Source organism: Argopecten irradians, chromosome 9 (genome assembly GCF_041381155.1).
Source record: "Argopecten irradians isolate NY chromosome 9, Ai_NY, whole genome shotgun sequence".
Taxonomy (NCBI): Eukaryota; Metazoa; Mollusca; class Bivalvia; order Pectinida; family Pectinidae; genus Argopecten; species Argopecten irradians.
Window position 1 is genome coordinate 17040985 of NC_091142.1, and position 16532 is coordinate 17057516.

At 34.2% G+C, this 16532-nt stretch overlaps 1 protein-coding gene across 2 annotated transcripts; it reads left to right on the forward strand.

Annotated features, from left to right (window-relative positions):
• The first annotated feature begins 390 nt into the window (after positions 1 to 390).
• LOC138331642 (T-box transcription factor TBX2-A-like) lies at positions 391 to 10914 on the forward strand. Of its 2 annotated transcripts, none has more exons than XM_069279364.1 (6): positions 391 to 967; positions 5114 to 5381; positions 7642 to 7788; positions 8653 to 8729; positions 9020 to 9210; positions 9400 to 10914. In XM_069279364.1, the coding sequence occupies exons 1-6, from the start codon at positions 618 to 620 to the stop codon at positions 10380 to 10382; spliced, it is 2016 nt and encodes a 671-aa protein (XP_069135465.1). In that variant the 5' UTR covers positions 391 to 617; the 3' UTR covers positions 10383 to 10914. The 2 variants fall into 2 exon arrangements, with proteins under 2 accessions (XP_069135465.1, XP_069135464.1); XM_069279363.1 differs by having other exon boundaries at positions 392 to 967; positions 5114 to 5390.
• Positions 10915 to 16532: the final 5618 nt, after the last annotated feature.

Sequence of the window (16532 nt, forward strand, 5' to 3'; positions counted from 1 at the left end):
TCATTTTGTCCAAATTCAACATAAATGCCTTCTGGGTTCCAATGCCAACATTTTAAAATAATCAATTTTAGAAATGTACTTCTGAGCAGAAAAGCCGTTAGCTAATATTTTACGGTAACTCTATTGTGGCTAAAGAAAGTGGGCGGGGCTTAGTTTCCTTATCGTAACAACACTGTAACGGTGACACATAAGACAAAGAACGGACATGCCTCGGCTGTCAGCGACACACTACCGGCAAAACTGATCGGCCTCGAACACGCCTTATTAGCCTTCTGATTGGTGGGCGGTATCAGAGCAGGCCAATCAGATCGCGCGAAACATAATAGAATTACACTTGTCATGTAGACTCGGTGGTAGGTTGATAAAATTATAAATACTCGCGTTTCCGATTAGACCAGACTATATCTTGTGTTGTAACGATAGAGTAACTAACCTTGGACTGTACAGTATATTGTGACCAGATGGAATGTTTACCTCGTGTCTACTGACCCGTTCAGTCAACATCACCAGTGTTTACCATGCGATTTTAAAACTGCAAATTTAAAACTTTATTTATACATGCGATATATTTTTTCAAAAGATAATTTTGAAAGAATAATATTTGTCTCAATATTCCAATGATTTATCCAGGAGGAGCCCCGGAGACTAACATGGCATATAATCCGTTTTTTCTCCAAAGGCCAACAGACTATAGTTCATTGTTAGCACAGCAGCATTACCTCTCAAACATCGCTCTACATTCTCCAAATTATGCAGCATCTTTATTACCAAAGTTACAACAGAGTATGGGGCGCGGTCCCCTCACCCCCGGGGATATATTCCACCCTCTTCACCCCCGCCAACTCAGGAGCCTGGAACCCCCGGAGACTGATGTTCAGGACGATCCTAAAGTAGAACTGGAAGGCAAAGAACTTTGGGAACAATTCCATAATATTGGCACCGAAATGGTCATCACAAAGTCCGGAAGGTAAGAAATATTCCTCTTGAATTTAACTTTCATTTTCATTATATTTCACATTCTCTTCTTCTCTTTCACTCTTTCTCTCTCCAAAATAATCAACTTTAAAATCCATTCAAATTTATATTTTGAATGGTAATTTGTTTTATTTAACAGATACTATTTTTTCAGTACATGTAACTTTCTAAGTATCAGATATTTTATTCTCAATTTATAGCTTTTTAGCTTATCAGAAAATCAGAAAAAAATGCTTGAAATTTAATTCTTATATTGAGTTCTCCTTTGAAGATTCTATAAAACCCGAGAACTGTAAAGAATAATATTGACGTATTGATTCAGAATTTGATTAATTTTGTGATCCTCCCTACAAATTAAATTGTTTATAATATAGATATAACGACAGTTAAATAAGACAGATGGTAGGACTGGCTCTAAGTCCCCAAGGTACATCAGATAGGATCACAGCCCAGCCTCACTGGTCTATCAGTGGGGCACACTAAAAACTGAAAATCTCACTAATTCACGACAACCATTCCACGACAGTTCATCGAGTTTCTTTATTATCCAAATTGTTATCATTGTAAAATTTCACACTTCATTGTTAAGAGATAACTTTTGACAACCATTTCATGAAATCTGAAAGCGTATAATTTGATAATTGAGATAAAATCTTAACGTTCAATAATATGAAAAGGGACAGTGACACTAAAAAATTTAAAACGCTTGTGTGTTACATAAAATGTGAGATTAATTTATCAAAATATCAAACTATTGAAGGGAATATCTTTGATTTTCCACAAGAGAAACAAAATGACTAGAGATTTCTATGAAATGGATTTTTCATAGTGTTTTATGTATCTTAGTAGTTATCTTAATAAAATTATTATTTTACACTCAAATTAGACTTTGTGCTAGATTTCAAAACGAAGATTATGGTCATTATTTTATTATGTCTACTATCATCTCCGATTGTTCGTTTTATTTTAAAGATTTGAACATTGAGATAATAGAAAAATATACGAAACTTAACAGAAATCAATTCGAGTCATATTTCATCTTCATTCTGACATTAATTTATAATTTCTTTAATTTTAAACACAATAAATGTTATTATAATACGTAGTAAAAAATACTATAATGTTATCAATATAGTTCACATTTTAACCCCCTCATAAAAGCGCCAAGGGTATATTTGATAGCATCAGACTTCGAGGGAGGGGGTCCAGCAGAGAGAAAAGTAGGAAGGTTGCGTGATACAGTAGTTATACGCCCAAGGGACTGATAACCCAAAAATCTACTTATATACTTAACCTTTCTGACTTATACCCTCACCAGATATTCTCAGCTAGATTTTTATTTTATTCATTTCCGCCTGTCACCGTAAAAATGCTTACAACATGAAGTTATAGTATTTTATAAAACGAATAGCAATGTCTTTTAGACAGAATTTTCCTTAAAATTATAATTAAAACATTTGTATGTTGTCAGAAAACATAGAAAAATAGTGACAGTTACGACACTTAATTAGGCATAATTGTACTCTTCTAACTCTTTGTAAACCAGTAGAAATAGAATTATAATTTTATTTCTCGTAAATTAACATATATTCATAATACTTTAAGAGTCATTTATTTCAAAGCTAACATTTAAGTATAAGAAACTTGGTATTGTTTGTTTTTAAAGAAAATATTAAACACAGGACAAACTAAATAAAACTAAGATATTTTAGTAATTTCAGTCAGGTAGATATAATCTTCTGTCTTCTAATACAGTTATCGCTAATTTTCTCTTATTCAAAATTATTTCAAAATTATACAATTTAAATAGGTATGATTTAAATGTTATCCAATTAGGTAAAATTTCCTAATACGGTTATGGAATTGGACTTTTGACACGTGAGGGGGTGACACTTTCAGCACAGACAGAGGGTCTCCGTGTCAGCTAAAACGAGTCGCTTCCGTGTTCCTCATTAAACTTAGATATTGAATTAGAAATTCACGTCAATTTACCTGTATTTCACGTCAACTTACCTGCATTCACGTCAGAATACCTGTATTTCATGTCACAGGTTGTCAGCACAGGTAAACGAATATGCAGATCGTATTGTTCCAAGTTTAAAATCATTGGATAGTTTGTATAATTATATCACTAAATATACATAGTCTCCACCAAACAAAAACGTTAATAGTTATATAAACACAACAGATTTATATAAAACAAAATGAAAATCAATTTATTCAGAGAAATAAAAACATTATTATACTCACTGTAGTTTTTATTGTGGTGTCATCCAAGTTGTTTATTTTGCATTTAAAGAAAAACACCTATACATTTCTTATTGTTATATTAAAACAAGGTATACTTGTACAGTGACTACTATTATTTACTTTTTACATTTATGTTGTTTTTTTTTTAACTTTTTGAAGTCCATACTTGTTCTGCATTTCTTTGTTATATTATAATTATCAGTAAAAAACTAAATGAAAATATATCTCCAGAAATTAATAGAGGTATACAGAATATATAATTATTGAAAATACAACTTGGATTAATTTGAAATAACATGGATATGATTTCAGTTAAATTTCTAAATAAAAAAAAACGGAAAAGAATTGTTATTTTACTTGTAACTTTATTACAATCATTTGATCTTAAGAAATATTCCTGTTCTCTGTAGAAGAGATCTTGTTAGACGTCTCAATCTATATACAGAAATGCTAATCAAGCAGAAATGCCGTGTACATACCCTGTTCCTTACCTAACAACCTCCTGGCAAACAGCCCATACCTATTCAGGGTCAGCGTTACTAAATTTTCCGCTTCGTTGTCCTGTTTACACATTATTTTGTTGACGTGTTTGTCGGTTTTTTTAACTCGCGGATCTTTAAATTAATTAAATAAAATATTGTATTTGATTAAGTAATTAATACACATAACAACGGATGCAATATTTCCTTGTGTTATTCATTATGTTCCAGTATACATACGAATATGCCTACTCTTATCATTATAAAAATAGAATTTATTGTAATCTTAAACTACATGTGTAAAGACACTAAATTTAATAACGAACCACCAAGAATTAAAACCATTGCTAATGCTATCATAATATAAAACGATTGATGGTTTATCTGATATGGAAATTCAAATAAAATATTTTTATTTATGTCCATAAAAATGATGAAAACGTGAGAATTTTTTTCATGTACATATTTACTATATTATCTTGAAACCATGGAAACAAAATAAGAGCCAATTAATATGCCCTGATTGCCTTACAATAGGACGGTTGACAGGGATACTATATATCGTCATAGGTACACACGATAGACGTTGTAATATGATAACGGACAAAGAAGGGATTCACTGATAGTCCGGATCGGTGACACCGTAATCCGCGTCTAACATATACTTATTATACACGCCTTTCTAGTGAGGACTACAAACTGGATTAGTGTCATTTGTGTATCTATCCTCGCTCTCCCTCCCCTCAAAACCGTCCCCACCCTCGCGCTAATTGATCACGAGACGTCATTTCTCAGGTACCCAGCATATTCGGATTGTTTGACGAGCACATGTTTCGTAATCAGTGTCCCGGTGTCTCGGCCACTGGGAAATGATGAGTGTTTATTTAGGTTTATAGCTAAGTAGTCCTTGACAAGATTATGGGGATAGGATAGTCAAACTTAGGCAATTTACAGCATTGATATAAAACTCGTCTAGGTACACACCTAGCACATAAAACCATCATCACTATACTTCACAAATTTTGATAATTATGTCAGCACTAACCTGTAGATATATATATAGGCCTTATCTGAAATTCGAAAATAAGGTGCATGGAACGACAATGTTATGGCCTGAGAAATTCTTATGTAGCTTCTCACATAATAAAATCAACGATTTAGAGGTTTCGCAATCGAAATTAAAGCATTTTTTTGCAAACCGTTTGATTATATGTTTTCAGAAATTGTCTTTTGAAATAAGTCCTAGTATTTATCATTAGAATATGAGTACATGTCTTCAATTTTTTTTCATTTTTGAAAAATATAATTAAAATAAGAAACATCCTTACATTGAAGAACGGGTATTTTTTCACAAATTATTAGCAAGTTTTAATTACCGCGGATTAATCAATATCTGTGGTTTTTTCCAGGCGAATGTTTCCACCATTTAAAGCTCGAGTATCGGGATTAGACAAGCGAGCAAAATACATCTTATTAATGGACATTGTGCCCGTGGATGACTGCCGTTACAAATTCCACAACTCTCGTTGGATGGTGGCAGGGAAAGCGGATCCGGAAATGCCCAAACGGATGTACATCCACCCAGACTCACCGAACACCGGCGAACAATGGATGCAGAAAGTCGTCTCCTTTCACAAACTCAAACTCAGCAACAACATCTCAGACAAACATGGGTTTGTAAGTATTGTAAGCATCGTTCTAAATCTTCTTTTTTTTCTATTGTTTTTCCTCATTTTCATTTATTTCTCGAAATAACTAAATAAACCCCCTGGGTGTTAGAATCTGAGATATAACTGCCATAGGTAAATTAACAGTTTTATACGGGTCTGTGTAGGTGTCACATGGACATATGGTGGTCCTGTATATAAGCACCTTTATTACCTACATGTATAATTAAGTATTTAGTAATACTTTCACGCGCATCCTCACGTGAGAAAGGTAATTGTTAGACTGATAAGGCATATACGCAGTGTTAAACCTATTGGCTATTTTATATGGCCGTATCTCCGACAAATTGAACACCTGAAGGACAATGCTTTGGAAGCATCTGTGGGTTGTTGTCCATCACACCTCGTCCATACCTCATCTCGTTGTCGTAATCTAATTATCGGGCCTAATTGTAGATATCCGACGCAACCAGCGATAGCCACTCGTTGTGTTACGAATGCGGACGTTCAGAAAATGAGCATTGCTACCTGACACCTCAGTTAACTTCATTACCGAGTAATTGAACCGTTCTCTACATAACACAACTAAACGTTTCTTGTTTTCTTCTACAAAAATTACATTACCGAACTTTACAAGCCATCTGCCAAAGGTTTCACATATCATCTGGATTGTCACTTTTACTTGTAAAACTGTATCCAGAAATCCTATTGAAAAGCCAAATGACATTATGAATATATATTAAGGGATAAAATTAATTGAAGAGATGTTCTATTGACGGGTAAACGCTCCGGAATCGTGCGTCAAGCCTTTGTGATTTAAATTGTCGCCATATGTAAGCCCTTATGAAACTGTTGCTTTCTCGCCAGATCTTCTGTCGCGCCAGACAACACGTTCCCGCCATGCTTATTATGCGTTCGTTCTTTTAGTATACGAATTGCTCGCTAACTTTCACAAATTATTCCTAGTCTCATTCGAACATTCGTGCCGTGTGATAAGACTGCGGCAGATTTAGGCGTGGAATTCGTTGATTTAGGGATAAAACTAGAGTTTGATGTGCGCGAGTTCGGCGCCGACCGCTGGTCCTAATCACTGGTCAGTGTTAGCCTATCGCAACCTAAGATCTATTGCCTAATTTAGGTTGGTATGGAGTTGGAGTCAGATGATGACAGGATGGACGGTCCCCTGATTTGGTGACAGATCCAATTAGGTCCCGACAAGAGAAAGGGTTAACTCATGCACACTAATAAGAACGTATCGGCAACTTATGAATTTAATTGTCGTTTGGCAGCATGAATACGGTCCGTATTATCTATGGCCGCGCGAGGCTCAAACCATACCATGTCCTTGCACAATTACAGGGACTATTTGCATCTGTCTCAATGATTTTCCGTCATGATCAAAGACGCGGAATCATAAACCGATATTGTTTGTTAAAAGTCAATCGTAGAGGCGCAGTAATTTGAATTTCATGTGGTGGTTATTTAGCCGGGGTAAAATAGGGGATTTGTGGGATTAGATAAACCCCGATAAAGCAATCACCACGTTTGTGACTTTCCCCGAGTTGGCAGCAAACCTCAAGGGATAGGGGCTTATTTATGTAATTTGTCGACACGGCAGACGCCGTACGTTTTTAAGGCTGATTAGTGACCGTTTCGATCATCTAGACTCTTGTCGCCTCTCACCACTGCTGGATGGGCATTATGTACATAGCCACCTATTTATATACGAACAGGGCTTAGTGCAAATCAGTTCAATTGTTGTGAAAATGAAAAGTTCAATGAAAATTGATTGTTATCATCTTATATGTCTAAAAGTACTTACATTCACAATAGAGAATAATAAATCACATCTAAAAAGCATTCGCTAAATTATACAAACAAAGACAAACAAAACAAGATAAAAACAAAATAAGATACTTAAGAAAAATAAATACATTTGTATGATATGTTTTAACCGTTTGTTCTGTATTTTAAGTCCATTCTACACTTAAACATAATATTTCATCATATTCTAAACAAATAAAATAATATTTTATCATATTCTAAACAAATAAAATAAGTATAACATGTTTTAAGTTTGTTGGTGATTCAGTATTTTAGAGACCGGTCTACACCTTAAACAAAATAAAGTATTTTCAAGCTTTTAATAAAGTTATATATTTTAACTTTGGATGATTCCATATTTTTCAAACCATTCTACGTCTAAAACAAAATACCATAATTTAAAACTTAAATGTTTTTTTAACCTTTTGTGATTTTGTGTTTTTCAGACCATTCTAAACTCGATGCACAAGTACCAACCTCGGTTTCACCTAGTGCGTGCTAACGATATTCTCAAGTTGCCCTACTCCACATTCCAGACGTTTGTCTTCAAGGAGACGGAGTTCATAGCAGTAACAGCCTACCAAAACGAAAAGGTAAAATTCTATTGAAAATATTACTACAACAATTAAATGTTGTAATTCACCGATATTTCGTGAACATTTTGAAAGGTCATGTTTATGTAAAGAACTCTCACCATCGTTGAAGGAGTGTGTCTTTACCTGATCAAATCTGCAATATCCAAATATAAAATGACTTTAATCCTATGAAATCTGTAATATCTGATAGATAAAGATGACAGCCTTTCCTATTTATACCATTGAAAGCAGTAACATAAGGGTTTGTGATGACGAGGCTGTCATGTACGATCATAATGATCCCCAAAAGGAGCCTTATGATTATCTGTGCTCATTAAATTGAAACTGAACCAGTGAGGGCGCGTTCGTATGGGAAGTACGTGTTTGTTTTTCATGAATCCCCCAGGAACCTAGTGGTCACTCTTAATTACGGAAATGACCAGTGAAATGTATTTACACACTTAAGAACAAGGAGAAAATTTGCGTCCAGATGGGTGATTAGTAGCAACACACCACCCTCTAATTTCGATACAACTGTTGCCTGGGCTGTTATCTGATAAAAGCACGCGCTCGACCGTGCACATGTGCGAGATGTATAATATACAGCGGGTAATGCGACCTTTTATCTCGCAATCATCCTACAATTAGCACCAGTCAGGAAAATGGGGAGTCAATCTAGCACTGAATTTGTTAAATTACCTCGAAATTTTTCACTTTTGTTATGCCAGCTTTCGAAAGTTAGAAGTCAATTTACACCAAAAAGCACAAGTAATTACTCAATAAAACGAGAGCAGGGGTTGTCATAATCTATGATTTATGGAATATATGATTTCAATTTTAACTATTTAAATTGGTATTGCATTTGTATTTTTTGTTTTGCAGATAACACAGTTGAAGATTAACCATAACCCCTTCGCCAAAGGCTTCAGAGACACCGGTGGTGGCAAACGGGAGAAAAAGTAAGCTCAATATATTACTCAGTTTTATATTTCATATAATATCGTTATGAAATTGGATATTAAAAAAAAATAGAGAAAAAAAGCATTTAGTGCTTGATTGTTCAATGTATATTTAGAATTTAAAATGAAAAGAATCGTAAAGTTTCGTTACAAAATATTTTGATAGTTTACATTTTACTACAAAATACCGGTACTATTTTTAACATGATATTAAGCAGATTGTGATATTAAATAATATGACATTAAGAGGTTTTCACTGTTTCATGAAAGTTATTTCTCTTTTTCTACAGAAAGCAGACAGGCGTTCCTCCGCATTCTCAGTCGTCACAGCAACACTCGATCTCACCCGACAAAGGTCGAGCGGACGACCTTCATAGCGACGACGAGGACAACGAAGAGGCAGAAATTTGTGTAGATGAAACTGATGACGTCACACCTGACGTCAGTTCTGCAATGGAACTCAAGGACATTATGGAAACAGGTAAGGATCACAAATCGCCTGAAGTTTAATAAGTATGAAATTGAAACATCAGTAGATTTAAAACAGCATATCGAATATTTCATGAATGGAAGACTGAGTTTGCAATATTTGATTTACGTCTTTGTAACATAAAAAGAAATACTGCCCCCTGTTATCATTATTAAATACTTGGTATATTTGTATTTCCAGAAAAAGAACGTCATGCTCTTAAGACGTCTTCACCCATCAGCCACCATTCCAGTGACAATGAGGCCCACTCGCCACTTCCGGTGTCCCGTGATGAGGTATTTCGGGCTGACATATCGGCCAGTATATCACCCGTGTCATCAACCACCAACCACAACCATTCCGACGTTTTAAATAGTACGATCAGGAGCAGCGTCGACGGCGGCGAAAGCAGCGACGAATCTATACGGGACGACCGCCGACTGTCGCCCAAGTCTTCTCCTGTACCACACAAGTCAGAGTCGGACTCATCACTACCAAAAACTCCCAATCGACCACCAAACGTCACAGTCGTTCAACCCTCCGCAACTCATGCAATGTTCCCATTTATGTATCCTTCCGCAGGACTATTTTCATCGTCGTCTTCATTACCGTTTCCATTAGGACATATGTTTTTCAACTCTAACGGTTCATCTTTACCGTTTGCAACTCAGTTACCGTTTTTCTCCTCAGGACAAACAGACATGAACAATCTGCCCACCAATCATCCACTGTCTCTTTCTCTAAGCGGGCTAACGCCGCCTCGTGGTGGCCACAATCTACTTCAACCTGTGTTCTCAAGCGGAAGTTCATCATTGCAAGGAAATGGAAACCTATCGCCGTCAGAAGGTCCTAGTCTTGGGCCAATTTTCCCATCCCGTTCCTCTAATCCTCGTTTCACACCCTACTCATTACCGTCCACAAAGACAACCATGGCAACCCCGACATCACCAATATCGGCAACCGGACATCCGTTACGTGATTCTACGGTCAGTCCCGGAACAGTTTCTCCTCGCATGAACGGGATGTCTAGTGCTACATCTTCATCTGTTCGAAGTCCTATCTCTCTGAACATTCCTTCTGCATTTGACACGAACAATCATAGCAATGAACTCAGGAATATGGAGCGAATGCTCAGTGGATTGGAAAGGCATCGTCTTTATGGAATGGCATCGTCGGAAAAATGACAAATACCGAACAAGGGACCTGCCTGGCGTCCCTTCGAGTAACCTCGGGTATCTACAGCCTGTGTCTATCACGAACTCTATACAAGACTCTGCAGCATTGTTCTTGGTGAAGAGATCGACATCGGTTAATGTGAGACAGCGTACTGCGCTGATGTGTTATTTTTAGACTCGGCTAGACTGAGATAGACGTTTAACGTCAAAGTGCTTGTTTTAATCAATCTCATTGCTGCGTCATCACTATGACGTCACACTGTGACGTAAAACTGTCAAGTCATGATGAAGTATACGTTTATAAGTGTCTGTGATAATACCCTGTAGAGGGCGCTAGAGAACTAAGTCATTTACTGTTTGTTGTCACGGTAACACTTTAGAAGGTTCCTGTTGATATTGTCAGTGAAGTTTGTTGTTAATGACGTCACTATTATGTGTGTATTTATCAGGACGGTCGGACAGACCTGGAATGCTCGTGTTGTGTGTACAGGGCCACGTGCAATATTGCGTTACTCGTGTATTGTGTTAAATAAACATGTATTTAAATCTTACATCAATATTTATTTGTTGTATTTTATATGAAGTTCTTTTTTGGATAGCAAGTAAATAGCGCAAATATTTCAAAGGAAACATAAAACTAACACAATCTGAACGGTTGCCATTGATTAATATGGCATTACCATGACAACGAAGGAGGTTATGAAAAAAATAGGGATATGTTCAAAAGTTGAAAATTGTATTGTGAGTAATAAATTGCAGAAAATATGTTATGGACACAAAACGGTTTTTGAAGTTACGAATTTTCACAACAGAATAATACAAAGATTGTTCCAAGTAAAGCAATTTTATTAGAGATGAATGAATCCAAAATATATATTTCTTGACAATATTGAAATAATACAAACATAAAGCATGGTATTTATGCGCACACATTATAATTATCAATACACACAAGTTTAATAGGTACTTGTAAAATTAGCCTTATGAATAAAGTAAGAAAACTATCTTATCTCAATAATTTTAAAATATATCAGTTTTGATAAAATTCTGATAGCAAATGTCAAAATAGAAAGTGGAAAGTGTAATAATAGGGTTATATTTACAATAAACAAATTTACATTTAAATTGAAAAAAAATATCACAGAACCTGAATAAACAAGAAACTATCGACCAGATAAGAAGATTTATTATCATCAAGTTTTAGTGAAGTACAGTACGTATACGCATCAGTATTCGCAAGTAATGCTATGATATAGCTACGTATACCACGAGCCTAATGGATGGATGATCCATGGTGTTTGTTCTTCAGGAAACACCTCCTGAATAATGAAAATTTTCTTTAGAAATCAAAAGTATATTTTCACCATTTTACATATTTTCTCTCTCAGGAACTGTCCCGGCAATTTGAAAGAATCCATCCTAGTTCTTTAGATTCACCACTGCCAATTCAGGATAAAGTTAAAGTGTAGTAATATTGTTCAATTTCATTAGCTAAATTAATGTGTTAAACTATACACTAAAAGTTTGTTCGTCGAAAGATTTAATTCAATGTCAAAACGTTTTCTGCCAAAAAGTATAATTCTATGGTAGAGTTTAAAATATTTTCTGCCAAAAAGGATAATTCAATGTCAAAATATGTTCTGCCAAAAAATATAATTCCTTGGTAAAACATTTTCTGCTAATATGTATAAAAAAAGTATAATTCCATGGTCAAATATTTCCTGCCTAAAAGTATAATTCCATGGTAAAATATTTTCTGCCAAACAGTATCATTTTATGGCAAAATATTATCTTATATAAAACATGTGAGTGTGGAAATATGGGTGGAGAATATGATTCAATGACAGTTTTACTTTTAAAATTACTAGGAACAGAAACTTATTAAACTATACAGTCGTCCTTCAACCTTGCTTTTGGTACAAAAACAAATTTTAAATAATAAATATAAAAGAATATACTAAATGATGCTAATGCATTACATTTCTTTTCTGAAAATATATATCTCTAAACAATATAAATTTAAGAATACAACAGAGTAATATAGTTTGAACACAATTGAATGGTAATGCTGAAAATTGATTTTTTTTTTCTCGTTTGCTACATGATCGTATTGAAGAAAACAATATCAATTTTAAACACAAAATATCTTTTTTATTTATTATTTGTATTTGTAAATATTACGAGATTAAAAAGATATATATTACAATGAAATATCTATGGTCGCTAATTTTTGCTGGGAAGATTTTTTCTCCGATTTCTCATTCATTGCTTGTAAAAATTTTATCGACAAAATATTGAGAAATGTATTGCACTACACTTACAACCAATAAGATAAATTAATACTCGAAGTATCTATTTCATTTTTAATTTGAATAAATAAAATCGATCCGCAACATAACCGGCTATACGATTTTCACTTGAAATTATTTCATTTAATTGTATTTAATTATATTGATTAATGATTATTTATTACGTACCTGTGCATTACTTTGTTTGGTTATCTTTTCAGAAACAAATACATAAATAGCGTGCAAATAGCACGTCACCACAAAACAAAACATAAAAATATGGGATAGGAGCTAGATGCAGCCTCCACACGTAATAGCACTAAATCATAAAATAGTATAAATATCCCTTCCACAAATTTCGGCCTCTTGGCCATATTCAGGTACATAGAAGCACAAGAAAAGCTAGGTGAAATCCATCTTGAACGTTTTGATATGATGCCGTAGCAACAATAACCTATATATTAACACTAAATCATAGTTTTTTATATTCTTTGTAGCAAGGACTATTTACGATTTCCATAAACCTTATCATTACCTCATTTACATGTAAAGATAACAAAATACCTAACTAAAATCAATGATTCTGCATTCGTGTTTGTAAGTTTCGAATCAACCTGATGCTTTTGACACGTTTGGTAAAATAACGTATAATGAGTATACTATGTGTAATAATGATCGTATGAATATGATCCACAGAAGTGCAAACGATGGCAGTATTTAACGTAACATAAGAAGATGTATATATAACATTATTGATCCGAATTAGATTGATTACCCAGCAGGTGAGGTGTGGACCCTGTCACGACATTTTAATTATTCTAGAGGTGACAAGATAACACCATTGTTATCTGACCAACGTATACCTATATATTAACACGTAGGATCCCAGCATCACCTCGCTATGGTAGCGATAAACATACAATGCTTATCCTGATCAACAGTGGATCTGATTACAGGTGTGGTAAGCTCGAAGGTATCAACAGTAATGAAGACACCAATACGTCCTGATGTTTGTAGACAAATCACGGGAATATTATCGGGTTAACTGAAGACAAAGCACTGCGAGATGGATTTGTAGATTTGAACTAGATTATGGTGGGTAGGGCTGTTGTACTAGGACTACAGGGGGAATCAGTAGGGATATAAAGCTATGACATTTTGTCTTCGAAAATAAAATAAGATGCAAATACGTTATCAAAATCGATAGCGAAATTCAAATCATTTTCAGTCGTAACTTCATTATGCTAACGTATTACCTAGTTAGAGGATCGCGAACTGCGTTTTATTCTTCATAAAAGAGAAAAACGAAGAAAATAATAATCACTAATAGCGTTAACATCATCCACAATGTTTGTCAAAGAAATCAAATAAGTTTTCACAATAGCTTATTCAGCATTTTTTTTAAACTTACGTTATAATGTGTAACAATGATATTTTTTTCCATTTTGAAATATATCTACAGCAAAAATAACATGTAATACTAGTGTAATGTTGATTAGGTTTTTGGGTGCATACTTTTTATTTTGCTTATGCTAAAACCTAATTTATCATTTCTTTTTGTTCTTTGTCTACAGATATATTTACTACACAGTGAATTTTACGCATACATATAACGATAAATGGGTACACACAAATAAAAGATACATATAGATTGGAATATTATTTCACATAGTTGTTAGACTAGAACTTCAGACACCTGCAGCTAACATCAGAATATATGAAGACGTCTATAATTGTTATTACCTTTTGTCTTTTGTTGGAAATATAATATCAAACATTTGTGAACTACGAAGTTCAATTTTTTAATTTATTTATTGTTTTATTTCGTTTTCATATTTGCCGATTATGTGATTTGTTTTGATAAAAAAATCAATTTATGTATAGTCGGTTATATTTTTGAAGATGAAAAATTAGTGATTTTAGCTTATTAAATAATAATGTGGAATGAAATTGTTATTTTAGCGATCTGGTAATCAGAATGCATACAATTCGCCATGATATTTTTTGCGAATCATGTTTTCGCGATATTAATGGTGTCCCACGAAAATAAAAATCGCGACAATACCATCCCGGCGACTATACTAACAGAGAATAGAATCCCGTTGACTTACCGAAATTTATATGAAATCAGAAAGAAAAAAATCCATCTATTTCCATGGTAAGAGCTAGTGCATGTGGCAATGCAATAAAACTATAAGTATCCATAAATATGCAAATAAAATAGTGTTGTACAGTGCTAGTTCACTTACGTAATAGATGTGTGTAACATGTAACGTTAGCCGCAATCGACCGCAGTCTGTAAAGGCCTAATGTCGTCCATACATACAGTGGATATTTAATAAAGTTTGTTTATCTTGTCATCAACACTCAACATGTCTCTCCAATGTTGTTCCCACGAGCAGAGATTTACTGAAGCAAACACTTGACAGGGGAGATAATCTTATGCAGTAACCTTTATAACTTCCAATAATTTTAATAATGCAATTTTAAATGTATTAACCTGATGTAGCTTCGGGTGTTTTTAGGACATTTTTAAGCCTAAATTTGATTTCCCATTATGCCAATTGTCAAAGTGCCATACACAAATAAAAAGAAAATGAGTTTATTTGATTTAATTCTTATCTATTAATTATGACGTAGTTAACGCTATCTTATTAAAATGTATTTTATTCTTTTTTAGATTGCTCGACTTCAGTTGTGATTTTTGTACTTCATTGAATTTCATGTTGACAATCTGACTTTATTACTAGTGCTATTTATAGTAACCAGTCCTTTGAAGTTGTTGGTGTTTTATTCCAGGTACGGTTCGTGTCGCTTACCATTACTACACCCCTCCTTTGTGCACGTGGGAGATAGGACAAGACAGGTGTATAATCCAACAGGTAAGTCAATGGAAATCAGTCGACCGTACCTCATTCTCAATACCGCCTGAATTGACGGGTCACTTGAGAAAATGGTAAACTGATACTCGTTGAATAGATTAGCTAGTGGAACCCGCCAATCTATGCCCCTGAAGGGTAATACAGATATGTTTGACACCAATCTGATTAATACCTTTATAATTTTAACGTCTTCTTTTTATCCCTGTAAGCAGAACATCATTTTTAGGGTGCACTCGCGGAAGAACTTTGTTCCTCCATTTTTAGTTGTCACGCCTTTATGAACGACACAAAACAAATTGGTGTGACATCTAGGGTCGTCTAGTGCATTCCTGGTGTAAAACCCCATTGGTTTTATAGTTTTATGACACTGTAAATAAAATATTGAAAGATAGCTATAATTTCAGCTAAATCTTTCAATTTATTTAGTTTTCACACGTTTTCAACACGACAATTCAGAAAGGAATTTTCATGCGAAATAATGACGAAGGTTATTTTAGAAATTGCAACTTTGTCATTTCCTCCCAAAACAATTTTTCTAGATGAGATGTGATGAAGCTTTATAAAGTTAGAATATAGAAATCATAACTAAGCTTCCTCAACGAAGTCACGTTTATTGTTTGTTGATATCAGAGATTTAAATCTCTGTTGATATTGCATGTAACTATTGCCGAATGACAATGATGTTCCTTTCTGTTACAACAAACACATTTCTTTCATTAATGTCTATTCTTGCTCTGTTATCATATAATGCATTGTATATGATTGACAAGGTGTTGAAGCATCTCTACGTCTCTATCCGGGATACATTATACATGTATATGGTTTAAAGTGTTGAGAAATGTATGCAACTAAATTTGGAACTTGTGAAACATAACACTTACAATAAAATACCATAGTATGCCAATAAAGTAGGTACTTATTACAGGTAATTACCGAATAATCAAACAAAAACAAATTTCTATAAATATAAATTATCGTCCTTGACAAAT

Coding starts and splice junctions, on each gene's coding strand:
- LOC138331642 (XM_069279363.1), top strand. CDS start 618: ATGATTTATCCAGGAGGAGCCCCGGAGACTAACATGGCATATAATCCG. Junction 968..5,113: donor GTCATCACAAAGTCCGGAAG/GTAAGAAATATT, acceptor GGTTTTTTCCAG/GCGAATGTTTCCACCATTTA. Junction 5,391..7,641: donor AACATGGGTTTGTAAGTATT/GTAAGCATCGTT, acceptor TGTGTTTTTCAG/ACCATTCTAAACTCGATGCA.